At 34.2% G+C, this 20,949-nt stretch overlaps 1 protein-coding gene and 1 pseudogene across 1 annotated transcript; one reads left to right on the plus strand and one right to left on the minus strand.

The window, feature by feature from the left end:
- The first annotated feature begins 16,093 nt into the window (after positions 1–16,093).
- LOC143530777 (caffeoylshikimate esterase pseudogene) lies at positions 16,094–17,223 on the plus strand (annotated as a pseudogene).
- Positions 17,224–17,690: 467 nt separating this feature from the next.
- On the minus strand, positions 17,691–20,661 carry LOC143530748 (helicase-like transcription factor CHR28). The gene is made up of 7 exons (XM_077026202.1): positions 20,542–20,661; positions 20,039–20,207; positions 19,265–19,395; positions 18,964–19,179; positions 18,367–18,885; positions 18,088–18,297; positions 17,691–18,002 (listed from the first exon to the last, which is right to left on the minus strand). The coding sequence occupies exons 1-7, from the start codon at positions 20,659–20,661 to the stop codon at positions 17,898–17,900; spliced, it is 1,470 nt and encodes a 489-aa protein (XP_076882317.1). The 3' UTR covers positions 17,691–17,897.
- Between the last annotated feature and the right edge of the window lie 288 nt (positions 20,662–20,949).

Here is a 20,949-nt window from a genome sequence, read left to right on the forward strand (position 1 = left end):
CCTACTACAGTATATTGTAACCTGTTTTTATACTTTGACGTTTCACGATTTATATTCACCTACTACAAAGTATATTTTTCGCACAACTAAATATCTATCTAATATCTATGCTATTAAGAAAATAGAGTTTAACTGAACATGAAATTTTCATATTGATGTATTCTTAACATATTCATGTAAATTTAGCACTTCTCTAATTTTCATGTGAATAAAATAATTTTAAAATAAATTAAAATACTATACAATCAGTTCTATTAAATGATTATTAATTTCTATTAATTTTGCATTCATTATAACGTAAGTAGTTTAGTTTAATTGACATTGGTAACATTATTTTAATGTATAGCCTTAATTACTTGAATTGTCTATTAAATCAAATATTCGGAGATTCAAAATATGGTACAACATACTAAATATATTGTATACCTTAAACTAAAAATCTTATATTTCTGTTTGTCTATTATTGTAACATCCTAAGTTTCGTCGGTATTTAAAAGGAATTGAGTTTAATTAAATTATGTAAGATAAATGTAATTATCTAAAGTATGAGGGGAATAAGTATCATTAGATGAAAAGTTAAACATGAAACCCTCACATCTTTTTATAAATGTAGTCACCATCTCATTCATACCCATCCTAGCCTCCAAACTCATTCTTTATCAAATTCTCATTTTTGAGAAAATAACCCACAAAGATACGACGATTCCCGGAGATCTAACCGTCGGATCGGCCTAAAATTTTAACCAAGTATTCAAGGAATAGAAATGAAGATTTCCACAGATCAGATCTTCAATCAGAGGTCGAGAAGTCCTGTTTTTATCAGCAAAACCGTAACAGATAAAAATGAAATTTTCCGGCCACTGTTCAGCTTTTCCGGAGACTGTAGCGGCATTTCCGGCTAAGGCGAGCTGATGGGTTTGTAGATCAGGGTGAGGCGGTTCCGTGGCTGCTTGAATCACTCAATTCCAAATTCGTTTGATATGGTTTTGGTCTATTCGAGTGATTTCGAACATAAACCTCAAAGGTACGTTTTTGTTAAAAAGGTTTACTTTTCGTGTACGGATTTGCATGAAAGTTGGTATAATGATAGAACGGGACATGATTATTTATAAAGTAATGAACTTGATAGTAAACGGGTTAGTTGGTTTGTTTCTGGGAAAACGAGTAGTGTTCGGTTCATGAAAGGACGGGTAAACGAAGTCGGTTTTGCATGAAACTTGGAAGAAATCATTTCTCACAGCTGACCCAACATTTTGGAACCCGACACCGCAGCCCTGGGATGCTGAATGAGCCGTTTAAATTTAGATCTAGCTTTAATCGGGTGTTTAATCAATCAAAAACTAGCTTAAGGGTCACCTTAGCTTGAATCTGGACCACCCGAAGCTACCTGGGTTATAAACAATCAAAATCCGGCCAATCATGTTGGTTAGCGGCGGCTAACGGCGCTGGAATCGAAGAAAAACCCATAAAAAACGCGTTAATGATAATCAGATCTGAACATATGCGTTGTATATGTTATATGGGCACATATGTTTGGGGGCGCGTATGTATACCAGCGTATATGTGTACATGTAGGTATATGTATGTGTGATAGTATATGATTAGAGGCGCATATGTAGTAAGGACGTGTATATATATATATATATATATATATATATATATATATATATATATATATATATGAGGAGCGCATATGTATGAACCACGCATATGTATGTATCACGTATAAGTTTTGGGAGCGCATATGTGTGGCCACATATATGTATGAAGTGTATAAGTATGGGAGTAGAAGTTATACGGGGCGCATAAGTCATGCGTGCGCATAACTTATGCGGACATATAACATATACGTCCAAGACTTATGCGCTAACATGATGTATACGCCACCATGACTTATATGCTAGCCTAGCTTATACGTTGAGAAGTAACTTATACATAATAACCTATGCGCTGACTTATACGTTGAAATGACTTGTGCGCCAAGAACTTATGCGGCATGTAAGACAAGAATACGTAGTTAATTAATAACTAAAGGTAATGTTTAAAAATGATAAAAGCCTAGAAAGACAAACCGACACTATAATAGATAGGTAAGAGCACGCGGGTAGTAGTTAAACTTATGTGCCTTGTTACACAGTTAGCCGTGCTCAGTTGAAGAGAGGTGTTAACATCAATTCCGAAAGAAGCAGGACACGTGTGAGCTTCTAGCCCCTTTCTCTTTTATGTTTTTCGGGGCTGTGTGCATACTCCTATGTGATAGTTAATACACTTACCTTAATGCTAAGTGTATGCTATATGAATGTCTTATGAAAGATATATGAATGATATTGAAATGGTGAACGAATGTAGAAAAGGTGAGGAGTATATATGTAGATGTTTATGATTATATGTATAAATATATATAGATATCTAATGTATGTATGGCAAAGTATGTTTGGTTATATGGCAAGGAATGTATGGTTGTATGGATGTATGGAAGGTAGGGACCAGACCCTCATAACATTTGAGAGGATAGGGAACAGACCCTCATAATATCTGAGATGATAGGACCAGGACCTTATAAAATCTGAGAGGATAGGGACCATACCCTTAAAACATCTGAGAGGATAGAGACCAGACCCTTATAATATCTGAGATGTTATAGGGCGAAAGACTCTTTAAAATGTAGAGATAGTTATGTATGTATTAGTAAGTTTAAACAAGAAATAATGAAAGTTGAAAGAATGAAAGTATGAAAGTATGAAAGTACGAATGAAGGTATATACTTATGTATGTACGAAAGAAAGTAAAGCAGGTTAACTATGTAATAAATGAATGTATTGTATGTTGCTTGATTAACTAGAACTCACTCAGGGTAGTTGACTTTTAGTATGCACGTAGGCAAGTAGGGTGAAGGAGCTGGCTTGAGGAGGACACATGTCATGGACTCAGTTGACTAGCATCTAGTGAAGGAAAGTTATAATGTTTTATCTTAAGACAATTTGAATGTTTTAAACAAGAATGTTATGATTTTGTAAAATATGTTTGATGTTTTTATATTCCACCAAAAGTTTTATTTAACTCTGATATTTAGAACTTTATTTATGAGTAAATCCAACGCTAATGTAGGGCATTGGGACCAGGGCCTTACAAGTTGGTATCAAAGCATAAATTCGAGAGAAATAAGCATCCTACATGCTTAAACTCGAACAAAATATAAAAGCAACAAACGGATTAATTTCCCACTTGGATTATGTTAAAATTTTAACATACCAAATGAGTCTAAAGGGGTTGAAACTCAGTAATTCACCCAACGTGTAATTTTTATAGTAAAGATATAGTTTCTCTATCGTGTCCAACTAATTATTGGAAAAAAACAATTGTTGGAACGAATCAGGTTTGTTGTGTGAAGAGTGAAACGAGTCGGTGCAAAGAAGAAGCAGGTTTGTTTATGGACCGATTTGGGTTTAAAGAGTTCAGAGGCAGTCTGGTATTTTGATAATTATGGGTTTTTTTAATTAGTTAAGATATTTAATTGGGTTATTTACTTGGTTTGTTTATTTATGTGTTTAGGTTTATTTTAATGGGTCATGATAAACATCGGTTAGTTTAAAGTATCTATTTGTTAAGAGTTTAGAGTTTAATTCGGTTTGGGTCCTTTTGAGTCTTCATATATGGGTTGATGGTTTGTAATATGGTTAAGTTTTTTTCGGTTTATTCAAGATAATAAAAAAGGGTTTTCTGTGATTTTGTATCTGGGCCATTAAAAAACCCGAGCAGTTTCAACCTGACCCGGCCCATTTCAATCTGTACCATTTTTCCAGCTGTAATTACTAAGTATCTCTCACCTTTGGTCCGTCGGAGCATAATGGTCTTTAAAACAGCCTGTAACTTCTTGTACCCGGTTGCAGGATTCCTTTGAATTGGGGACTTGATCGTTGAGCAGAATGTTTTATAAACAGCATAAGGATCGTATTTCAAGAATCTAAAATAGCTATAAAGATCATCAATAGCATTCTGATCGTATTTCTTATAAAGATCTTACAAGTTTTTCTTCTTATCGATGTGGGGCAAATTCTCTTTTCATATTTATATTCATGTAGAATAACTTCACTTTCTTCTTTCACCAATGTGGGACAAACCCACCTTCTTAATTCTCCACTTTCCCTTTGCTTATATTTTGGTTTGTTATACTTAAAACTTTCGAGGAATGAATTAAGACAAAGAAGGCCATCGACGTTTTTCACCATCATCATCGCGGGAAGATTCATGTCCAATGCCTCTAACCAAAATAAAGGAAGAAAGTTCACCGATGACACGAGCAGGGTTAGATGTTACAAATGTAACAAACTTGGAGATTATTCTTCAAATTTCCCTCAAAATGATCATGCATAAGATTAGGCCAATCTAGTGCAAGAGGACGAAGAGCCAACCCTTTTAGTGGAAATCCGCGAAGATTAAGGATCCCCATATTGTTTTTTTAAACAAAAAGGATATCAAGCCCAATAACTATAGATTAACTGATGAAAGTATGTGGTATCTCGGCAATGGTGCTAGCAACCATATGGCCGATGGCGAGAACATTTCAATTTGATGAGAAGATCAGTGGGAATGCTCATTTTGATGATGGTTCATAAGTAGAAATAAAAGGTATGGGCTCAATATTGTTGGAACATAAAAAAGGGAGCAAAGAGTTGTAGCCATTTTTATTACATTCTCTGTCTAAAAAGCAATATTTTGAGTCTAAGGCAACTAATAGAATTCGGATGTAAAGTCATTATGGAATACTATCAATTAATTTTGTATGAAATAATATAATCACTTCTTATGAAAGTCGAACATTCGAATAATAGACTTTACATAATTAATTTGATGATTGGTACACCCATTTCACTGTTAGCAAATTTTCAAGATAAAGCATGGATATGGCACGCACGACTTTGTCATATGAACTTTAACACAATTAAAGGCATGACACGGAAGAATTTAGTTAAAGTCGTACCTAGAATTTTACACTCCTCACAAGTCTGTGATGCCTGCCTAGTTGGAAAGCATAGTAGATCTCCATTACCAAGGCAAGCAGAATCTAGATCAACTAAACCATTAGCTTTAGTTTCGGGAGATCTCTGTGGTCGTATCTCGCCATCAACTCATTTAGGCAAGAATTATATATTCTTATTAGTCGACAACTGTACAAGGTAAATGTGGGTATGCTTTATTGAATCAAAAGATCATTTAAGACGTTTAAAGAATTTTAGTTGATGATAGAAATAGAATTATGAACCAAAATAAAGATGTTTAGAATTGGCAGAGGTGGAGAAATTACATCAAATGATTTCTTCAACTTCTATAAAGAAAATGGAATAGCAAGAGAACTTATTGCACCGTACTCCCCACAACAAAATGGCATGTTAGAACGATGAAATAGAACAATCATATATGCTACAAGGAGTATGTTAAAGGCAAGTAATATGCCTTAGAATTTTTAGGCCGAAGCAGTAAGACATGTGTACATCCTAAACTGAACTCTGACCAGAGCTTGAGTTAATAGCACACCTTTTGAAGCGCTTAAATGCGATAAGCCGAATTTGAAGTATCTTAAAATTTTTGGTTGTAAGGCATATGCAAATTAGGTGTTACTACCCCACTTAAAGAAGTTTAAGTAGTGAACAAGGATCAAAAGCCTATAGACTTTTTGATCCTAGAACAAATAGAATTTGAGCCTATAGACTTTGGTTAATTTCGGGCGAGTCCTAACAAGTAATCCCTAAATCCAAGTAATTAAGTCTTCTTTAGAACTTTTTGGATAAATAAAGGTCAAATAATACATATATGTATTAAAATAAAACAAGTAGAAGTTGAAAAAGAAACAAGAAAAACGAAATCAGTTTTGGACCGAAATCTGTCACCGATTGCATAAATTTCTAAAAATATCAATAACTTCTCAAAAATTATAAAAATATCTAATCAAATAAATTAATATGTAAGGAACAACTTTGCTATAGAAAGTTTGTCCAGATTCGGATCCGATATAGGCTAAAATAGTCGATCTTCCTAAAGGGTAAAAATATTTGCACTAATTTTAAAATAACAATTGCGAATCCATACAAAAGAATACAAATATAAATAAATAGTCGTTAGAACCATTACTCAGTAAAATTAATGATAGGCCTTGTCCTTGCATCATTCTAGTTTATTATGACAAATTTATTGTTCAACCTTTGTCGAACTATTCTGTAGTTAAATCTGAAACATCGTAAACAACAATGTTTTTTATGCTTTGAAATGGATTTTGATAAAGAAAACTATGAACCACTTATGGTATGATAAATACAATATTTTTGGCCATGTATCATCAAAATCCTAATGGTTCTTGAGTCAAAATAAATAAAACAAACAAAAACTTCAAGAATGTAACAACTTGTTAAGGTGTGACCATTAAGGATCATCCCGCAACCTTATGTTGTTTGTCCCCTCTATCCTATATGCCATAGTTTATAGATTAGGTGGATCATAAACATAATTAGGTGATTGTCTTAGAACCATTATAACAATAAGAAAATAAGAATAAACGAAGAAAAAAGAAAAGAAAACATGAACAAGAACAAAATTTTATGCATATTTTGTGATCTTTAGATGAACAAACACAAGAAAATATGAATTAAAAACTCCATTGGACGAATTATTATTAGAGAAAGAAGAAGAAGAAGAATGAGCAAAGGAAAAAAATGAAAATGAGGGGTGTCTATAGTTGTGATTAAAAAGGGGTTAATAAATAAGTCCTGTAGAGAAAGTTGTGTTTGGAATATGCTAGAAAGATGTTTTTATTTTAATAAAATATGACAAGTAAAATAATTAGGAAAAAAATTAATTTAAGATAACCATAATTATTTATGTTACATGTTAAAATATTAATCTAGATACAATAGGTTCAACGTGTCAAATTAACGATTATACATGTAAACAATGAAATGAGCATAGATTCAAGTATTTGCACATATAAAAATAATGTTAATAACTTGAAATTAAATAATAATTTATGATTCAACAACAACAACAATAACAATAATAATAATAATAATATAGCATTAAAATCGAGATTGTAACTTAACAAATACAAACCAACGATAAACATCATAATAAAAAATCTTTCATGAAAATAAAAAATTTTAAACGAGTCAGGTATACAATACAAATACAATAAATGGAGAAAATAATCAATCATAACTTATTGGTTTACGTTATTTATTTTATTTATGTTTTAGTTTAGTTGTGTAATATAAACAAAGTACAAGGGTCAAGTGTATCATTATAGTATAGTTGTATGTAAGTGTCGTATGTATAGAAACGATGCCAATGTATCATTTAGGAGTTAACGGACCCACGAAATTCTTATCAATTGAAATAACTGTTTGATCAATTTTGTTTTTATCGATCCTATATATCAATTCATGTCAAGACCACCACGCAAGTTTTGGATGCACTACTTATAGATTAGAGGACAACATGAATACCTAGGAAGTTTTGTGAGGCCCAGATATTACATTGGACAATAGTGGTGTGTTTTTTAACCGTACTTGACTACCAAACCCGAACCAAAGCAACCCGAGACCCGAATAACCCGACCCATTTAAAGTTCCAACCTGAACCCGAGATCTTGAAATTTCCAAATTCGGGTTGACCCGAATAACTCGAACTAACGTTCTACTTGTTTTCTTCTCCAAACATTATGTGGTTTTCTTAGTGATTGAGGTGAAGTGAGCTTTTAAAACTAAAATTTAATCACCACTTATGATAAACCTATTTATTCATGTTCAATTTTCCTTGATTTAGTGGCGTCATTGAAACTTATTTATATTCAACAAAGTATCTTCCTAATCGAATTTGTAATTTTTTAAGTTACCTCTTTAAAAAAACAAATGTATATTTTTCATTCAATTTTTCATCTTTTGTCTTTTGCTTGGATCCCTATTGGTTTTTCACTTTTTGGTTAATAGATTTGATGAAATCTTGGCTCATCAAGCTCTATTCATTGATATATATATACACACACACACACACACACATCTTTTTAGCACTAAAAATCACCAAATAGGCGTATTATTGGAAATTATATGAGAATAAATAACCACTAATGTTTATAAATTCTATCTATGGGTAAATATAGCCTTAAAGAATAAATGAGCTGATATACGAAGAAAAACAGTGAAAAATAACTCAACACACCCCATGGTGAAGCAAGGTTTGGACATGTTAAGAACATACGAAGAAAATACAAAATTTAGAAGTCACAATATGGCCCTTGTTGACACCAACACACCCCGTGTTGAAAGTATAAGAGAAAAAAACAAAATAGAAGATTCTTAAGCTCAACATGGCCATGTTGTCCCTCAACATGGCCCCATGTTGATAGTACAAGAGAAAAGACAAAAAAAATGACACTTTCAAGCTCACCACGGTCGTGTTATCTCTCCTGTTGTACCATCTGATAATGAGCATTAAATACAATAAGACAAAGCGATCAACACGGCCGTGCCCAGCTCAACACGGGTCGTGTTGAGAGCCCACATCAACCTATATATTGAATGCTCATCCACCACATTCAATGGACATGGAGGAACACTTGATACACTCCACCCACTCACTTTCACCACCATTAATAAGGGAATTATCTCATACATCCAACCTTTGAAGATTAAGGAGATTAAGCTTTTGGAAGAAGTCATTAGAATAAAAGATTAGTCATCCAAATTGGTTAGATGGTTCTAATTTGATCATGTTTGTATCTATTACATTGATGTATAACATTAAGCTTAGTATTTGCTAAATTTCTGTAGTATCATCTTGGTTTATAATGAATCTTAATTAAAGTTTAATAATATTGGTTGAACATGTGGTCGATTTATAAAAAGTAAGGGTTATGTTGTAGTTATCACTTGATTAGGAATGTTAAAATACCTTTAAAAGATACCCCAAGTGTCGAGCTTGACGATAAGCCGGGAACTTCCACTCTTGTGAGGCCTTGGATAATAAACTTAAAAAGAGACACCAAGTACCGAGCTTGATGATAAGTTGGGGAACTGCAATTCTAATAAGGGCTTGGTTAAAAAATATATAAATCCTAATATGAACATGTACCAAATGAAGTATTATTAGTAATTGATCATCTTAAAATGGGAATGTAGATAATGTTGAGAAAACGGATTGCTGATGTTAATCCACTAAAATTGTTTAATTACTTAAGTGAGTGTGTAACATAACCTATTTTAAACAACTCTTGAATAATTATTACATGAGTTCTATAATCGTCCAAGAGTTGTGCGAGTTAATACTTGGTAATTTAATGCTTTACAACTTAACTAATTTTAATTGTTGTTTTAAGTATAATACAAAGGTTATTTTTACTAAAATATCAAGGACAGTTCACTTAGTAATTTAAGAGATTGTCTCATCTTTAAAATAAGTTACCTTGTAAATATTTAATATAAACTATTTGCTTACATAAAATGATGTTTCTCACATTTAATTACCATAGCAAACATACATCACATGTTTAACAATTGATTGTTAAACCAAGTTAAGATGAGTTTTAAACAAGATGATACACTTTTATCCTTGATTATCTCTATAAAAATCCAAAAATAATGTTTTTTATTTATGTTTTTAAATTTTTTATAAAATTTACTTGTCAAACTAAAACTGCTATGACGTTTACTTTTGGTTTAAATAAATACAACGAATTTAGTAGTAAAAATCAAATAAGTATGTCTGTGATCGATACTTGGTTCTTACCCATACTATACTACATATACGACAGGTACACTTGCCTATTTGTGTGTGGTTTGGTTAAGATAAAAATCATTTTTATAATTAAAAAACTCGACTTTTTGTGAAACAAAGCTTTTGAAAAACTAACAACTTTTCATAACCATTCGCACACACATTATTCATCTTTCTTGAAATCAAGTGGGTCACTTGATGATTCTATATTAATCTTGTAATCCTCATTTTTGTTAAATATAGAGTTTTATGTGTTTTGTTTTAATTCGGCATTTAGCTTATTTCATCTTCAACAATTTCCAAAAGCATGGATCTTGGTGAAAAACGTGTAGGGGAAATTTAAACGTATGCTCACAAATGGTTTTATCAAGGTTTGGAAAATGGTTTTATTTATTTATGATCTTCTTGAAGTTGAATAACTTTTTTTAACTTGTTAAACCCGAAACCCGACCTGAATTAACCTGACACGTTCAATCCGAATAAATTGACCTTATTTGGGTTGGTTCTCGGGTCAATTTCTTTTGAGCTCAAATCCGAATAACCCAAACCCGAGAAAATTATCCGAAAAGCATCCCTACTGGACAGATTAAATTTTATATGCACATGGAATGTTACAGAGGAGATCAAACTTAGAGGGTTTAGCTTAACTATATGGAGTTTAAGTTTAAATTATGTTTATACGTTTGTTTTTTTTTGTAATTTTAAATTTGTATATGAGTCATGTAGGAGTAGAAATTTGGGATCTATATATACCCGTGTTAATTTATTTGTTTTCTTTTCATTGAAACTCGTTTTCAATAATAATCAAAAGAGTTGATTGGTTGAGATCAATATTCATGTTTTTGATATCTCCCAATTAGCATGTGGTGTCAGATCCAAACAATATAGGCTTGTACCCGTAATAGTCTCCCACCTGATTGATGGATTCCGATTGATGACATTTTCAAGAAAACCTATCACAACGAAGGATCATTCAAGAAACCGAAATGATGGCAGAGTTACTACATAGGACAACTCAAGAAATTGAATCATATAAGCTACAGATTGCGAACTACATGCATCAATTGTATCTTCATGGTCAAGATGTTTGCAGATAACGAACAGTCCTGAGACAAAACAATCGCAAACGATATTAACGATAGTATTGTGAAATGGCATGTGAAAGCGGCCAGTACGAAGCTCATCATCAAGACTATGGATGGTAATGAAACCCGAACTCAATGGGAAAACCCTGAACCCAACATAGATGGGACGGGTAATACCCGACCCATTAGGGTTTGGGACGGGTTTGGGATTAGTTTTAAACATTTTTACGGGTTTGGGATTTCTAATATACCTGATTATCCGATAACATAAACCCATTTACCCGATTATATACCCGATGTATCCGATATTGCTTATTATATTATATATATACACTATATTTCAAATTATTATTTGTCGAAACTTGTTTATGTCAATTATTTGAGATATTTTATCCTTATGGTAACCATCTTTGTAATCGATTAATTATATTTTGTCAAAGAGTCGGGTATACCTGACGGGTATTTTATCAAAACCCGATAGGAAACCCGACGGGAAAACCCAAAACCTGACGGGTAATTACCTGATTAAAACCCAACGGGTTTGGGACGGACTTTAATAACCGGGTATGGGTTTGGGAATACCTAAACCCGAACCATTGCCATCTCTAATCAAGACTATGGTCGAAGATGAAGTTTTATTTGATCATATTCAAGAACTCGAATGCCCAAAGCAAGCGTGGGACATGCTCGAGACCTTATTCACAAAGAAGAACGATGCACAATTACAACTAGTTGAAGATGAACTGATGGCGGCTTCCCAAGGTGATCTTTTGATTTCACAGTATTTATTAACAATCAAGAACTTGTATCATGAAATAAAAGAGCTTGATCCCTAATTTCGGGTTAGTGACACTCGTATGAAACGGATACTCATACATGATTTAAGGTTGGAATGTTGCACCTTCATTACAGCTAACGCGACTCAACCTAGCATCACCGAATTCGAAAACATCCTTGTCATATAAGAAGCGTTGACAAAACAAACGTATGGAGCTGACATGCTAATCTTGCATCAAAAAAGGTATATGATCGAGACACTACAACGGTTTGGGTTATTTGATTCAAAGCTAGCTACAACGGCGATGGATACGAACACATGTTTTTACTGAAATAAGTAGAAAGGCTTGAAAATCTAACCAGGTATAGGCAAATTATTGGCAGCCTTATTTATGAAAATTTAACAAGACCATATATTGAGTTTTCAGTTGGGGTCTTAGAGTCGGTTTATGCAAGAAATGAAATGCCCTCATTGTTTTTGCATGGGTGTTCCAATATGTTATAAACATGATGGGTTAGGAGTTGAGTTCAAGAGAGGGATGAAAGTCGAACTCAAAGGGTCATGTGTTGCGAATTATGCGTGTTATATATATGAATGACCGAAGGTCGACAGCAAATTATGTCTTCTCTATTGGAGAAAGTGCGGCATCATGGTGTAGTAAACAACCACCCACGGGTTTTTTGTCGACAATAGAAGCCGAATACCGAGCATCAACGCTGGAAAAGCAAGAATTAGTTTGGCTAGTGTGGTTATTGGGTGAAGGTAATCAAAAGGTTGATTACAAGGTTAAACTTGTGACAACAAGTGCGCGATACAACTCGCTGAAAATCTGATATTCCATGCTAGAACCTGACACACTGAAGTGCACTACCACTTCGTATGGGAGAAAGTGTTGAATGGTGAGGTCGATTTGGTTTACATCCATACAAATGATATAATGGCAAATGTGTTAACGAAGGGTCTGCTCTAGGAGAAACCGACAAAGTTTTGTTTAATTTTTGGTAATTACGATAATCGATATTGAGAGGGAGTGTGAAATTATAAGCAATACCATATATGTAGACCGGTAAACTCAAAGAGTGGTTATGAAAGAGATCAGAGTTAAAAGGTTTAATTTAATTACTTGGAGTTTAAGCTTAAACCATGTTCGTCCTTTGTTTTGTTTGAATTTCAAATTCGTATTTGAGTCATAATAGGAGTAAGGATTTGGGTCTATATATAAATAAACCCATGTTTATTTGTTTTTTCTTCACTGTTTACGTTTTCAATATCAATCAAAAATCGGTTGTGATCAATATTTGTGTTCTTGATATCTCCGAGTTAATCATAAGTATACAATAATTTCAAAGCTCAAGCCAACTAATAGCATGTTGCATGCACAAAACGAAATGCAAATTGGGACAAAAGCAATTCCTAGCAATTTGCCATGTTACACAACCTGACCCGACCCGACCCACCCGTTTTTTTACTCATACTGGTTAATAAGTAATGACATTGGGACCTAGAAACTGTTGGGTCTTGACCCGATTCCAATTCCAAAGGTGGTATCAGATAACCTTATTTGACTGATCCAATACAATATATAGCTTTAACTTTTCTGCACGCGGGTGGTTTTTCGCTTCTCAAAACTTTGTTCAAGTCTTTGATCAGGACGAAAGAATTAGATTTTAATTCCTTTATCTTTATCTTTAGCCAACTTTATCCTTTTAAGACTTTGCCTGTTTTATACTTTGACCAATCCACATTGTCTATATATTTACACCTCTCTTTCTAGAACAGATTCCTTCACTTTATTCTTTCTTTTATATTGTTTAACCAAATTAAGCTTAGAAGCACTAAGGGGTTGCTTTTTTATATATCAAACGTTAGATTGGTATAATTTGTGTGAAGAGTAAAGTGCGGTTTTCTCGTCCTAACCTTTCAAAAGTTATAAGTATATGGAGTTGTTTTGTTCCTGTTCCCCACATGGTATTTGTTCAAGCATTTATTTGGCTTCAAAAGTTGGCCTTCTTAGACTAATTGTTTAATTGAGAGTTTTAAGACCTTCGGCCTCTTTTTGTGGCTTTACACCTCAATTATTTGGTCTAATTCTTAAAAGGATATGTACATTAACAAAGTTGTGCATCCTATATTAGTATATTACGGTAGATCGGCCAACTTACAACAATCCAGTTAGCAATTCGCATTTGGAGAAACTTGATAATTACAAGTAGGGTGATCCAACTTAAAACGGTCGTATGTTTGATCCATATGAAGTTACTAGGCGCGGTCACAACCTCGTTTTCCTTTGATCATTTCACCCCATTTTTATGTTTTTTGAGTGATTTAGTTTCCATATAAAAGAGAGTTCGATGTGTTGTTTTCTCGTTCAATAATGTATCAGTTTTCCCTTTAAAGTTACACTATTATCTTTGTATAATTCTAGTAAGCGTATTATATAAAAGATCAGTATGATATCTCATAAAAGCTATAACATTAACATCTCCAATGGGTTTCATAGTTACAACACATACGTGGAAGAATTGGTTGGTCCGTAAGGTAGGCAGCAGGTGGTGTCTAATGTGGAGGTTCGTGGACCTCTCGACTACATATGATCTAATGCCCAGAGATATATTTTTTATATATAGTTGTGAGTACATAGTGTTTGCTTTAGTCTACTCACGTTTATGAAACTTGTTAGCTTAAAAAGAAGCCAAATTGGCATGTGTGCCCCGTCAGCACTTACTGGTCATCGCTGACACCATCGTCAATTCGTCAAGCCATTGTCGGCACCTTCGTCACATCCATCTATTTTGGTGATGCTGTCATCGACATAAAAGCAAGTATAACAGATGAACCAGTAATAATATGCTTTTTAAAACTGTTTTAAACTGAGGTCATTTTGTTAATAACCCAATATGATAAAGATAAATTAATACATTGTAATCTAGTTTAACGCGACCCAAACTCATTTTAGCGTGACCCAATCCACTTGTTTTATAAAGCTTAGTTCTAAGATCAAGTATTTGGATTTAGATTCTTGATAGGCTGATTCTATGTCTTACAAGGGGTAGACGTAGAGCTTGGGGATGGGTTCGTATGCACCCCATGAAAAAATGGAAACACATAAATTTTAGTATATACATGATAAAATCCTGAGTGATCATATGAAATTTTGACACCGAGTCCAAAGAAACTTTAAATTTATAACATTTTAAAGTGTTATAAATATAAACCTTTTGTAAAGTAGTTAATTTCAATAATTAAGCCCAAAAATAAACAATAACTAATTAACCCATTAAACTCATTTAACAATTTTCTATTTAGTTTATTAACTTATTATTTATTAAGCCCGTTAAGTTTTAACTTAGCCCAATCAATCAAACCTAATAAAGTAATTTAAACAAATGAAATTAGGTAGAATCGACAATTGAACAGGCATGAGACGACAATTCGACCAGGTGCATATGACTCTTGTACCTGTGCGAACTACCGTCTCCTGCTTGTTCAGTTGCCATATCTTTCAATTAATTACTATATGACCCCTATACTTTAAAAACTAGTTAAACAAGCAGTTTAACACGCTTAACAAACTTAACCAAACTAAGCATCATCTCTAGCAATAAGTATGAATGCCGACTTAGATTAGTGCTTCAACTTCTCACGCCCAAACATTAGTGAACCAAGGATTATCACTTCTTGATCATGATAAATCAAAAGATTTTTCAAATAAATGTAACTTCTTGAAAATGTTACAACTAGAGAAGACAAAATGAAACTTGGTAAGGTAATTTTAGAGAATGTTTTGGGAAATAGGTAAATGGCATCTCCTATCAAAATTCAATAGACATTAAAATTTATTTGCACAAGGTACTTCAAAAAAAATTTGAAGATCTAGGTGATGAATATTATTAAACATATAACGAATGATTCGACCCAAACCAAAAACATTGCTATATGGGCATATGACGATAAATTTCCAATTCAAAATTATGCACAAGAGGTAGTTCAACAAAATTTTAAAGATTTAGGTGAGGAATTATTATATAAACACATACTGACCCCATACGATCAAACCATATATGTTATTATATAGATATATGACAAAAAAAAATTCAAATTTAAAAATTTTCAACTTCATAAAAGAAAAAAAACGACTTAAGGGTCTGTCATGGCTATAAAGTCCATAATGATGTGTTTCCACTTCCATTATGGTACCTCTGACTACTAAATCGTACCAAGGTTACTAAGCATGATTGTAAAAGAAGTCCAATTTTCACAATAACAAAAGTAAACAAACTTACATATAAAAGAGAAATACACAAGAATATTGGCAATTGGCATCAAGGAAGCTTTATCTAACATCCACATGGTTAAATACAAGTCAGTCATCAAACGTGTGCCGCACATAACATACCAATTTAATTAATAAAATATTAACATCTTATTATATTTTGCAATCGTGCCCAGTATAATAAAAAAAACAAAACAAAAATAAAAAGAGATCACAGAGGTGAGATCATATTATCCATGGATGAACAAAAGGATGATATCATCCAGAAAAGAAAATATTACTGGGGCAACACACCAGATGAACAAGACTATTACAAACTCCACAACATCAACTCCACTTCATCCTTCTTCAACTCTCCCAGAGGCTTATCTCTCTTCACCAGATCATGGACCCCGCTGATCACCCCGCCACGTGGCATCATCTGTATGGTCCACGGCTACGGCAACGACATCAGCTGGACGTTTCAAGCCACCGCCATCTTCCTAGCCGCCAACGGCTTCGCATGTTTTGCGGCTGACATGGAAGGCCACGGCAGATCCGATGGTCTCAAAGCCTTTGTTCCCAACGTTGACCTTGTTGTTGAAGATTTGTTAGCATACTTTGATTCTGTTATTGTTACTGTTGAGTCTAAGGTTGCTGTTCCTAAGTTTCTGTTTGGTGAATCTATGGGTGGAGCTATATGTTTGTTGACTCACTTTACAAGACCAGACATGTTTGACGGCGCGATATTGATTGCACCCATGTGTAAGATTTCGGATAACGTTAGACCCAGGTGGCCGGTTCCCGAGATTTTAATGTTTGTGTCGAGGTTTGCTCCGAGGTTAGCGATTGTACCCACGGCTGATTTGGTTGATAAGTCGGTTAAAGTGCCCGAGAAGAGGGTGATTGGGGCGATGAATCCGGTGAGGTATACGGGGAAGCCGAGGTTGGGGACGGTGACTGAATTGTTACGAGTGACGGATTATTTGAGTGGGAGGTTGAGTGATGTGGAGATACCGTTTATTGTGTTGCATGGTGATGCGGATGCGGTTACTGATCCTGCGGTGAGTAAGGAGTTGTATGAGAAGGCCAAGAGTAAGGATAAGAGTTTGAGGATTTACGATGGGATGATGCATTCGTTGTTGTTTGGGGAGACGGATGAGAATGTTGAGGTTGTTCGTGGTGATATTCTCGCGTGGTTGAATGAACGGTGTTGATGAATGAAGGAAAATTTGATTGTTGTTTTGATTGATTTGTGTTAGGGAATGTGTATTGATATTGTTTGAAACTGTGTTTGATTAATTTGAAAACTATTGAAATTGAGTTTGCTGTGCAAGAGCATCGTCATTATCAGGTTAATGTTATTCGGGTAGTATGATATAGCGTACAATGTGTCAGTGCCGTATGTATAGACCTGGTCCGGTCTAGAGTTTACCAATTGCAAACCAGGTGTACCGATTCATTCGCATGTTAACTTATAACTTGAAACTGTCCATATAAACCAAACCATCTATTTTACCTCTATTATCTATTTTCACAGCTGTACATATATACATAATAGGTAACATTATCAGAAAACTATTGCAAACTTTTAAAAGAAGAAAATAATAAAAAGCCATTTAAATGGCCCAGACTTGCACAAGCAAAAAGTTTTGACAGGCATGCCAAATTGTGTTGGATTAGTTCTGCTTGCTATCTTTAAAACTGGTCAAACCAAACCGTAGACACCGCATACAATCTTATATGTGTTCATATATAAGCAAAAATAAATTAATTTGTTGTCAGTAGAAGGCAGAAAATATATAAAAACATAATAAAAGCAAAAGCAAAAACCTCTATATCTTCACCTGCTGTATGCCAATATAATCCTATACAATGAGCCCAAACTCAAAACCAGTCTTGAAAAGAATTCAATCTTTCTATAAACCTTCTAAAGAGCAACTACCAAGATACTGAAAAAAAAAATTCTTGCTTTTGTTAATTATCATCACTGGAAGTCAATATATCCATTAATGAACCTTGATCAAGCTTGAAACAAGTATTTCAAGTCATCAACTGTAAGCCGAGTCTGGCCGCCTCCTGTCTCATCTTCCCCAAATGCAGAAGCCACCATCTCTCTCTTCTTTTGCTGCAAAAGCCACAAACGCAGACCTCTAATTTCAGTAAATTTTAAGGGTAATATGGATAACTATGGAAAGATTAAATATATATACCTGAAGAGCCAATATGCGATCTTCAACGGTATCTTTAACAGTCAACCTTAAAACAGAAACCGGACGAGTCTGCCCAATCCTATGAGCTCTATCAACCGCTTGATCTTCAGTTGTTGGGTTCCACCATAAATCCAAAAGCAGCACATGGCAAGCAGCAACCATGTTCAATCCAAGACTTGCTGCTTTTAATGACATTATCATAACGGTAACCTACAAGAACAACATTGTTTAAACAAATTTCCGACAATAACAAACATATCGTTAAAAGTTCAAACAAACCTCTGGAAGAGTGTTGAAATCCTTCACGGCTTTATCACGTGCTGCAATAGACATTGTTCCATCAAGTCTTCTGTAATCAATAGAAGATTTATTCAAGCATGCTTCAAGCAAATCCAACATCCGAGTCCACTGCGAGAACACAATTGCTTTCTCTCTAACAACTTTGACTTTATTACTATTATCATCAGTTTCTATTTCACGGGGTTTGACGATAGATTCTAGAACCTCAACCGCTGCCTTAATTTTAGAGGAATCGAGTGCCTCAGAAGCTACAACATTTGAGGACCAGCTAGACGAATTAGGGTCATTAATCTCAGCTTTCACTATACCAGAAAATTCGGTTATTTCATCAACAATAGAGCTTTTGAGTGTCAACTTAGAATATATCGATGCTGTGTTAAGAACAGCCTTGCATTTAGAAAACGGGCACTGGCTATCATCAGTTGAAAGATGTTCAAGTATGCACTGGTTGCAGAAAACATGCTCACAAGGTGTCACCACAGCATCTTCAGGTGGATCCTGCGAAATTTTAGAAGTATATTAATGACAAAATATCAGCAAAGAATGTTGTTTCAGATGTTTAAACATTTAACATACACTGCAAAGGCTGCATAAAGAAGCTTCCAAACAATTAAGGAGACTAATTCGTTTTTCATGAGGAAGCTGTTTGGCCTTATCAAGAGATGACGTCCACTCAGAACTTGACTTGCATCCTTTGACCAGTAGAGGATGATCACAAGCCTGTCTGAGGCGTAAAAGCATCAGCAGTATGTTAACATAGTTTTGTTTCACCGTTCCAGCAGCTGCATATTCCTGATACAATTATAAGTTTTATTTTAGTAAATTTGCATGAAAGATAACTGAAATATACAATAGATAAAAGAAAACAAAAACATACTTCAAACTGCGCACGGGAATCAGACTCCAGCCTGTGGTAGAAATCGCGTTCCTCAGGAGTGAATTCCACTTTCTTCAGATTAATGGTCTTAGGGGGCAGAGATATAATGGGTTCTCCATCAAGCAGTGTAGCTTAACAAAATATAAAAGCAACAAACGGATTAATTTCCCACTTGGATTATGTTAAAATTTTAACATACCAAATGAGTCTAAAGGGGTTGAAACTCAGTAATTCACCCAACGTGTAATTTTTATAGTAAAGATATAGTTTCTCTATCGTGTCCAACTAATTATTGGAAAAAAACAATTGTTGGAACGAATCAGGTTTGTTGTGTGAAGAGTGAAACGAGTCGGTGCAAAGAAGAAGCAGGTTTGTTTATGGACCGATTTGGGTTTAAAGAGTTTAGAGGCAGTCTGGTATTTTGATAATTATGGGTTTTTTTAATTAGTTAAGATATTTAATTGGGTTTTTTACTTGGTTTGTTTATTTATGTGTTTAGGTTTATTTTAATGGGTCATGATAAACATCGGTTAGTTTAAAGTATCTATTTGTTAAGAGTTTAGAGTTTAATTCGGTTTGGGTCCTTTTGAGTCTTCATATATGGGTTGATGGTTTGTAATATGGTTAAGTTTTTTTCGGTTTATTCAAGATAATAAAAAAGGGTTTTCTGTGATTTTGTATCTGGGCCATTAAAAAACCCGAGCAGTTTCAACCTGACCCTGCCCATTTCAATCTGTACCATTTTTCCAGCTGTAATTACTAAGTATCTCTCACCTTTGGTCCGTCGGAGCATAATGGTCTTTAAAACAGCCTGTAACTTCTTGTACCCGGTTGCAGGATTCCTTTGAATTGGGGACTTGATCGTTGAGCAGAATGTTTTATAAACAGCATAAGGATCGTATTTCAAGAATCTAAAATAGCTATAAAGATCATCAATAGCATTCTGATCGTATTTCTTATAAAGATCTTACAAGTTTTTCTTCTTATCGATGTGGGGCAAATTCTCTTTTCATATTTATATTCATGTAGAATAACTTCACTTTCTTCTTTCACCAATGTGGGACAAACCCACCTTCTTAATTCTCCACTTTCCCTTTGCTTATATTTTGGTTTGTTATACTTAAAACTTTCGAGGAATGAATTAAGTCAAAGAAGGCCATCGACGTTTTTCACCATCATCATCGCGGGAAGATTCATGTCCAATGACTCTAACCAAAATAAAGGAAGAAAGTTCACCGATGACACGAGCAGGGTTAGATGTTACAAATGTAACAAACTTGGAGATTATTCTTCAAATTTCCCTCAAAATGATCATGCATAAGATTAGGCCAATCTAGTGCAAGAGGACGAAGAGCCAACCCTTTTAGTGGAAATCCGCGAAGATTAAGGATCCCCATATTGTTTTTTTAAACAAAAAGGATATCAAGCCCAATAACTATAGATTAACTGATGAAAGTATGTGGTATCTCGGCAATGGTGCTAGCAACCATATGGCCGATGGCGAGAACATTTCAATTTGATGAGAAGATCAGTGGGAATGCTCATTTTGATGATGGTTCATAAGTAGAAATAAAAGGTATGGGCTCAATATTGTTGGAACATAAAAAAGGGAGCAAAGAGTTGTAGCCATTTTTATTACATTCTCTGTCTAAAAAGCAATATTTTGAGTCTAAGGCAACTAATAG

This window comes from Bidens hawaiensis, unplaced genomic scaffold (genome assembly GCF_021521415.1).
Source record: "Bidens hawaiensis isolate Kalapana, Puna unplaced genomic scaffold, B.hawaiensis_p1.1 tig00009022_1, whole genome shotgun sequence".
Classification (NCBI taxonomy): domain Eukaryota; kingdom Viridiplantae; phylum Streptophyta; class Magnoliopsida; order Asterales; family Asteraceae; genus Bidens; species Bidens hawaiensis.

Excerpts from the sequence above, each read along its gene's own strand:
- LOC143530748 (XM_077026202.1), bottom strand. The coding sequence starts at position 20,661 with ATGGGGATCCTTAATCTTCGCGGATTTCCACTAAAAGGGTTGGCTCTT. Across the intron at positions 20,208-20,541 it reads ATTTGAAGAATAATCTCCAA|AATGCTATTGATGATCTTTA; the intron begins GTTTGTTACATT and ends AAATACGATCAG. Across the intron at positions 19,396-20,038 it reads TATGCTCCGACGGACCAAAG|CTACACTGCTTGATGGAGAA; the intron begins GTGAGAGATACT and ends TATTTTGTTAAG.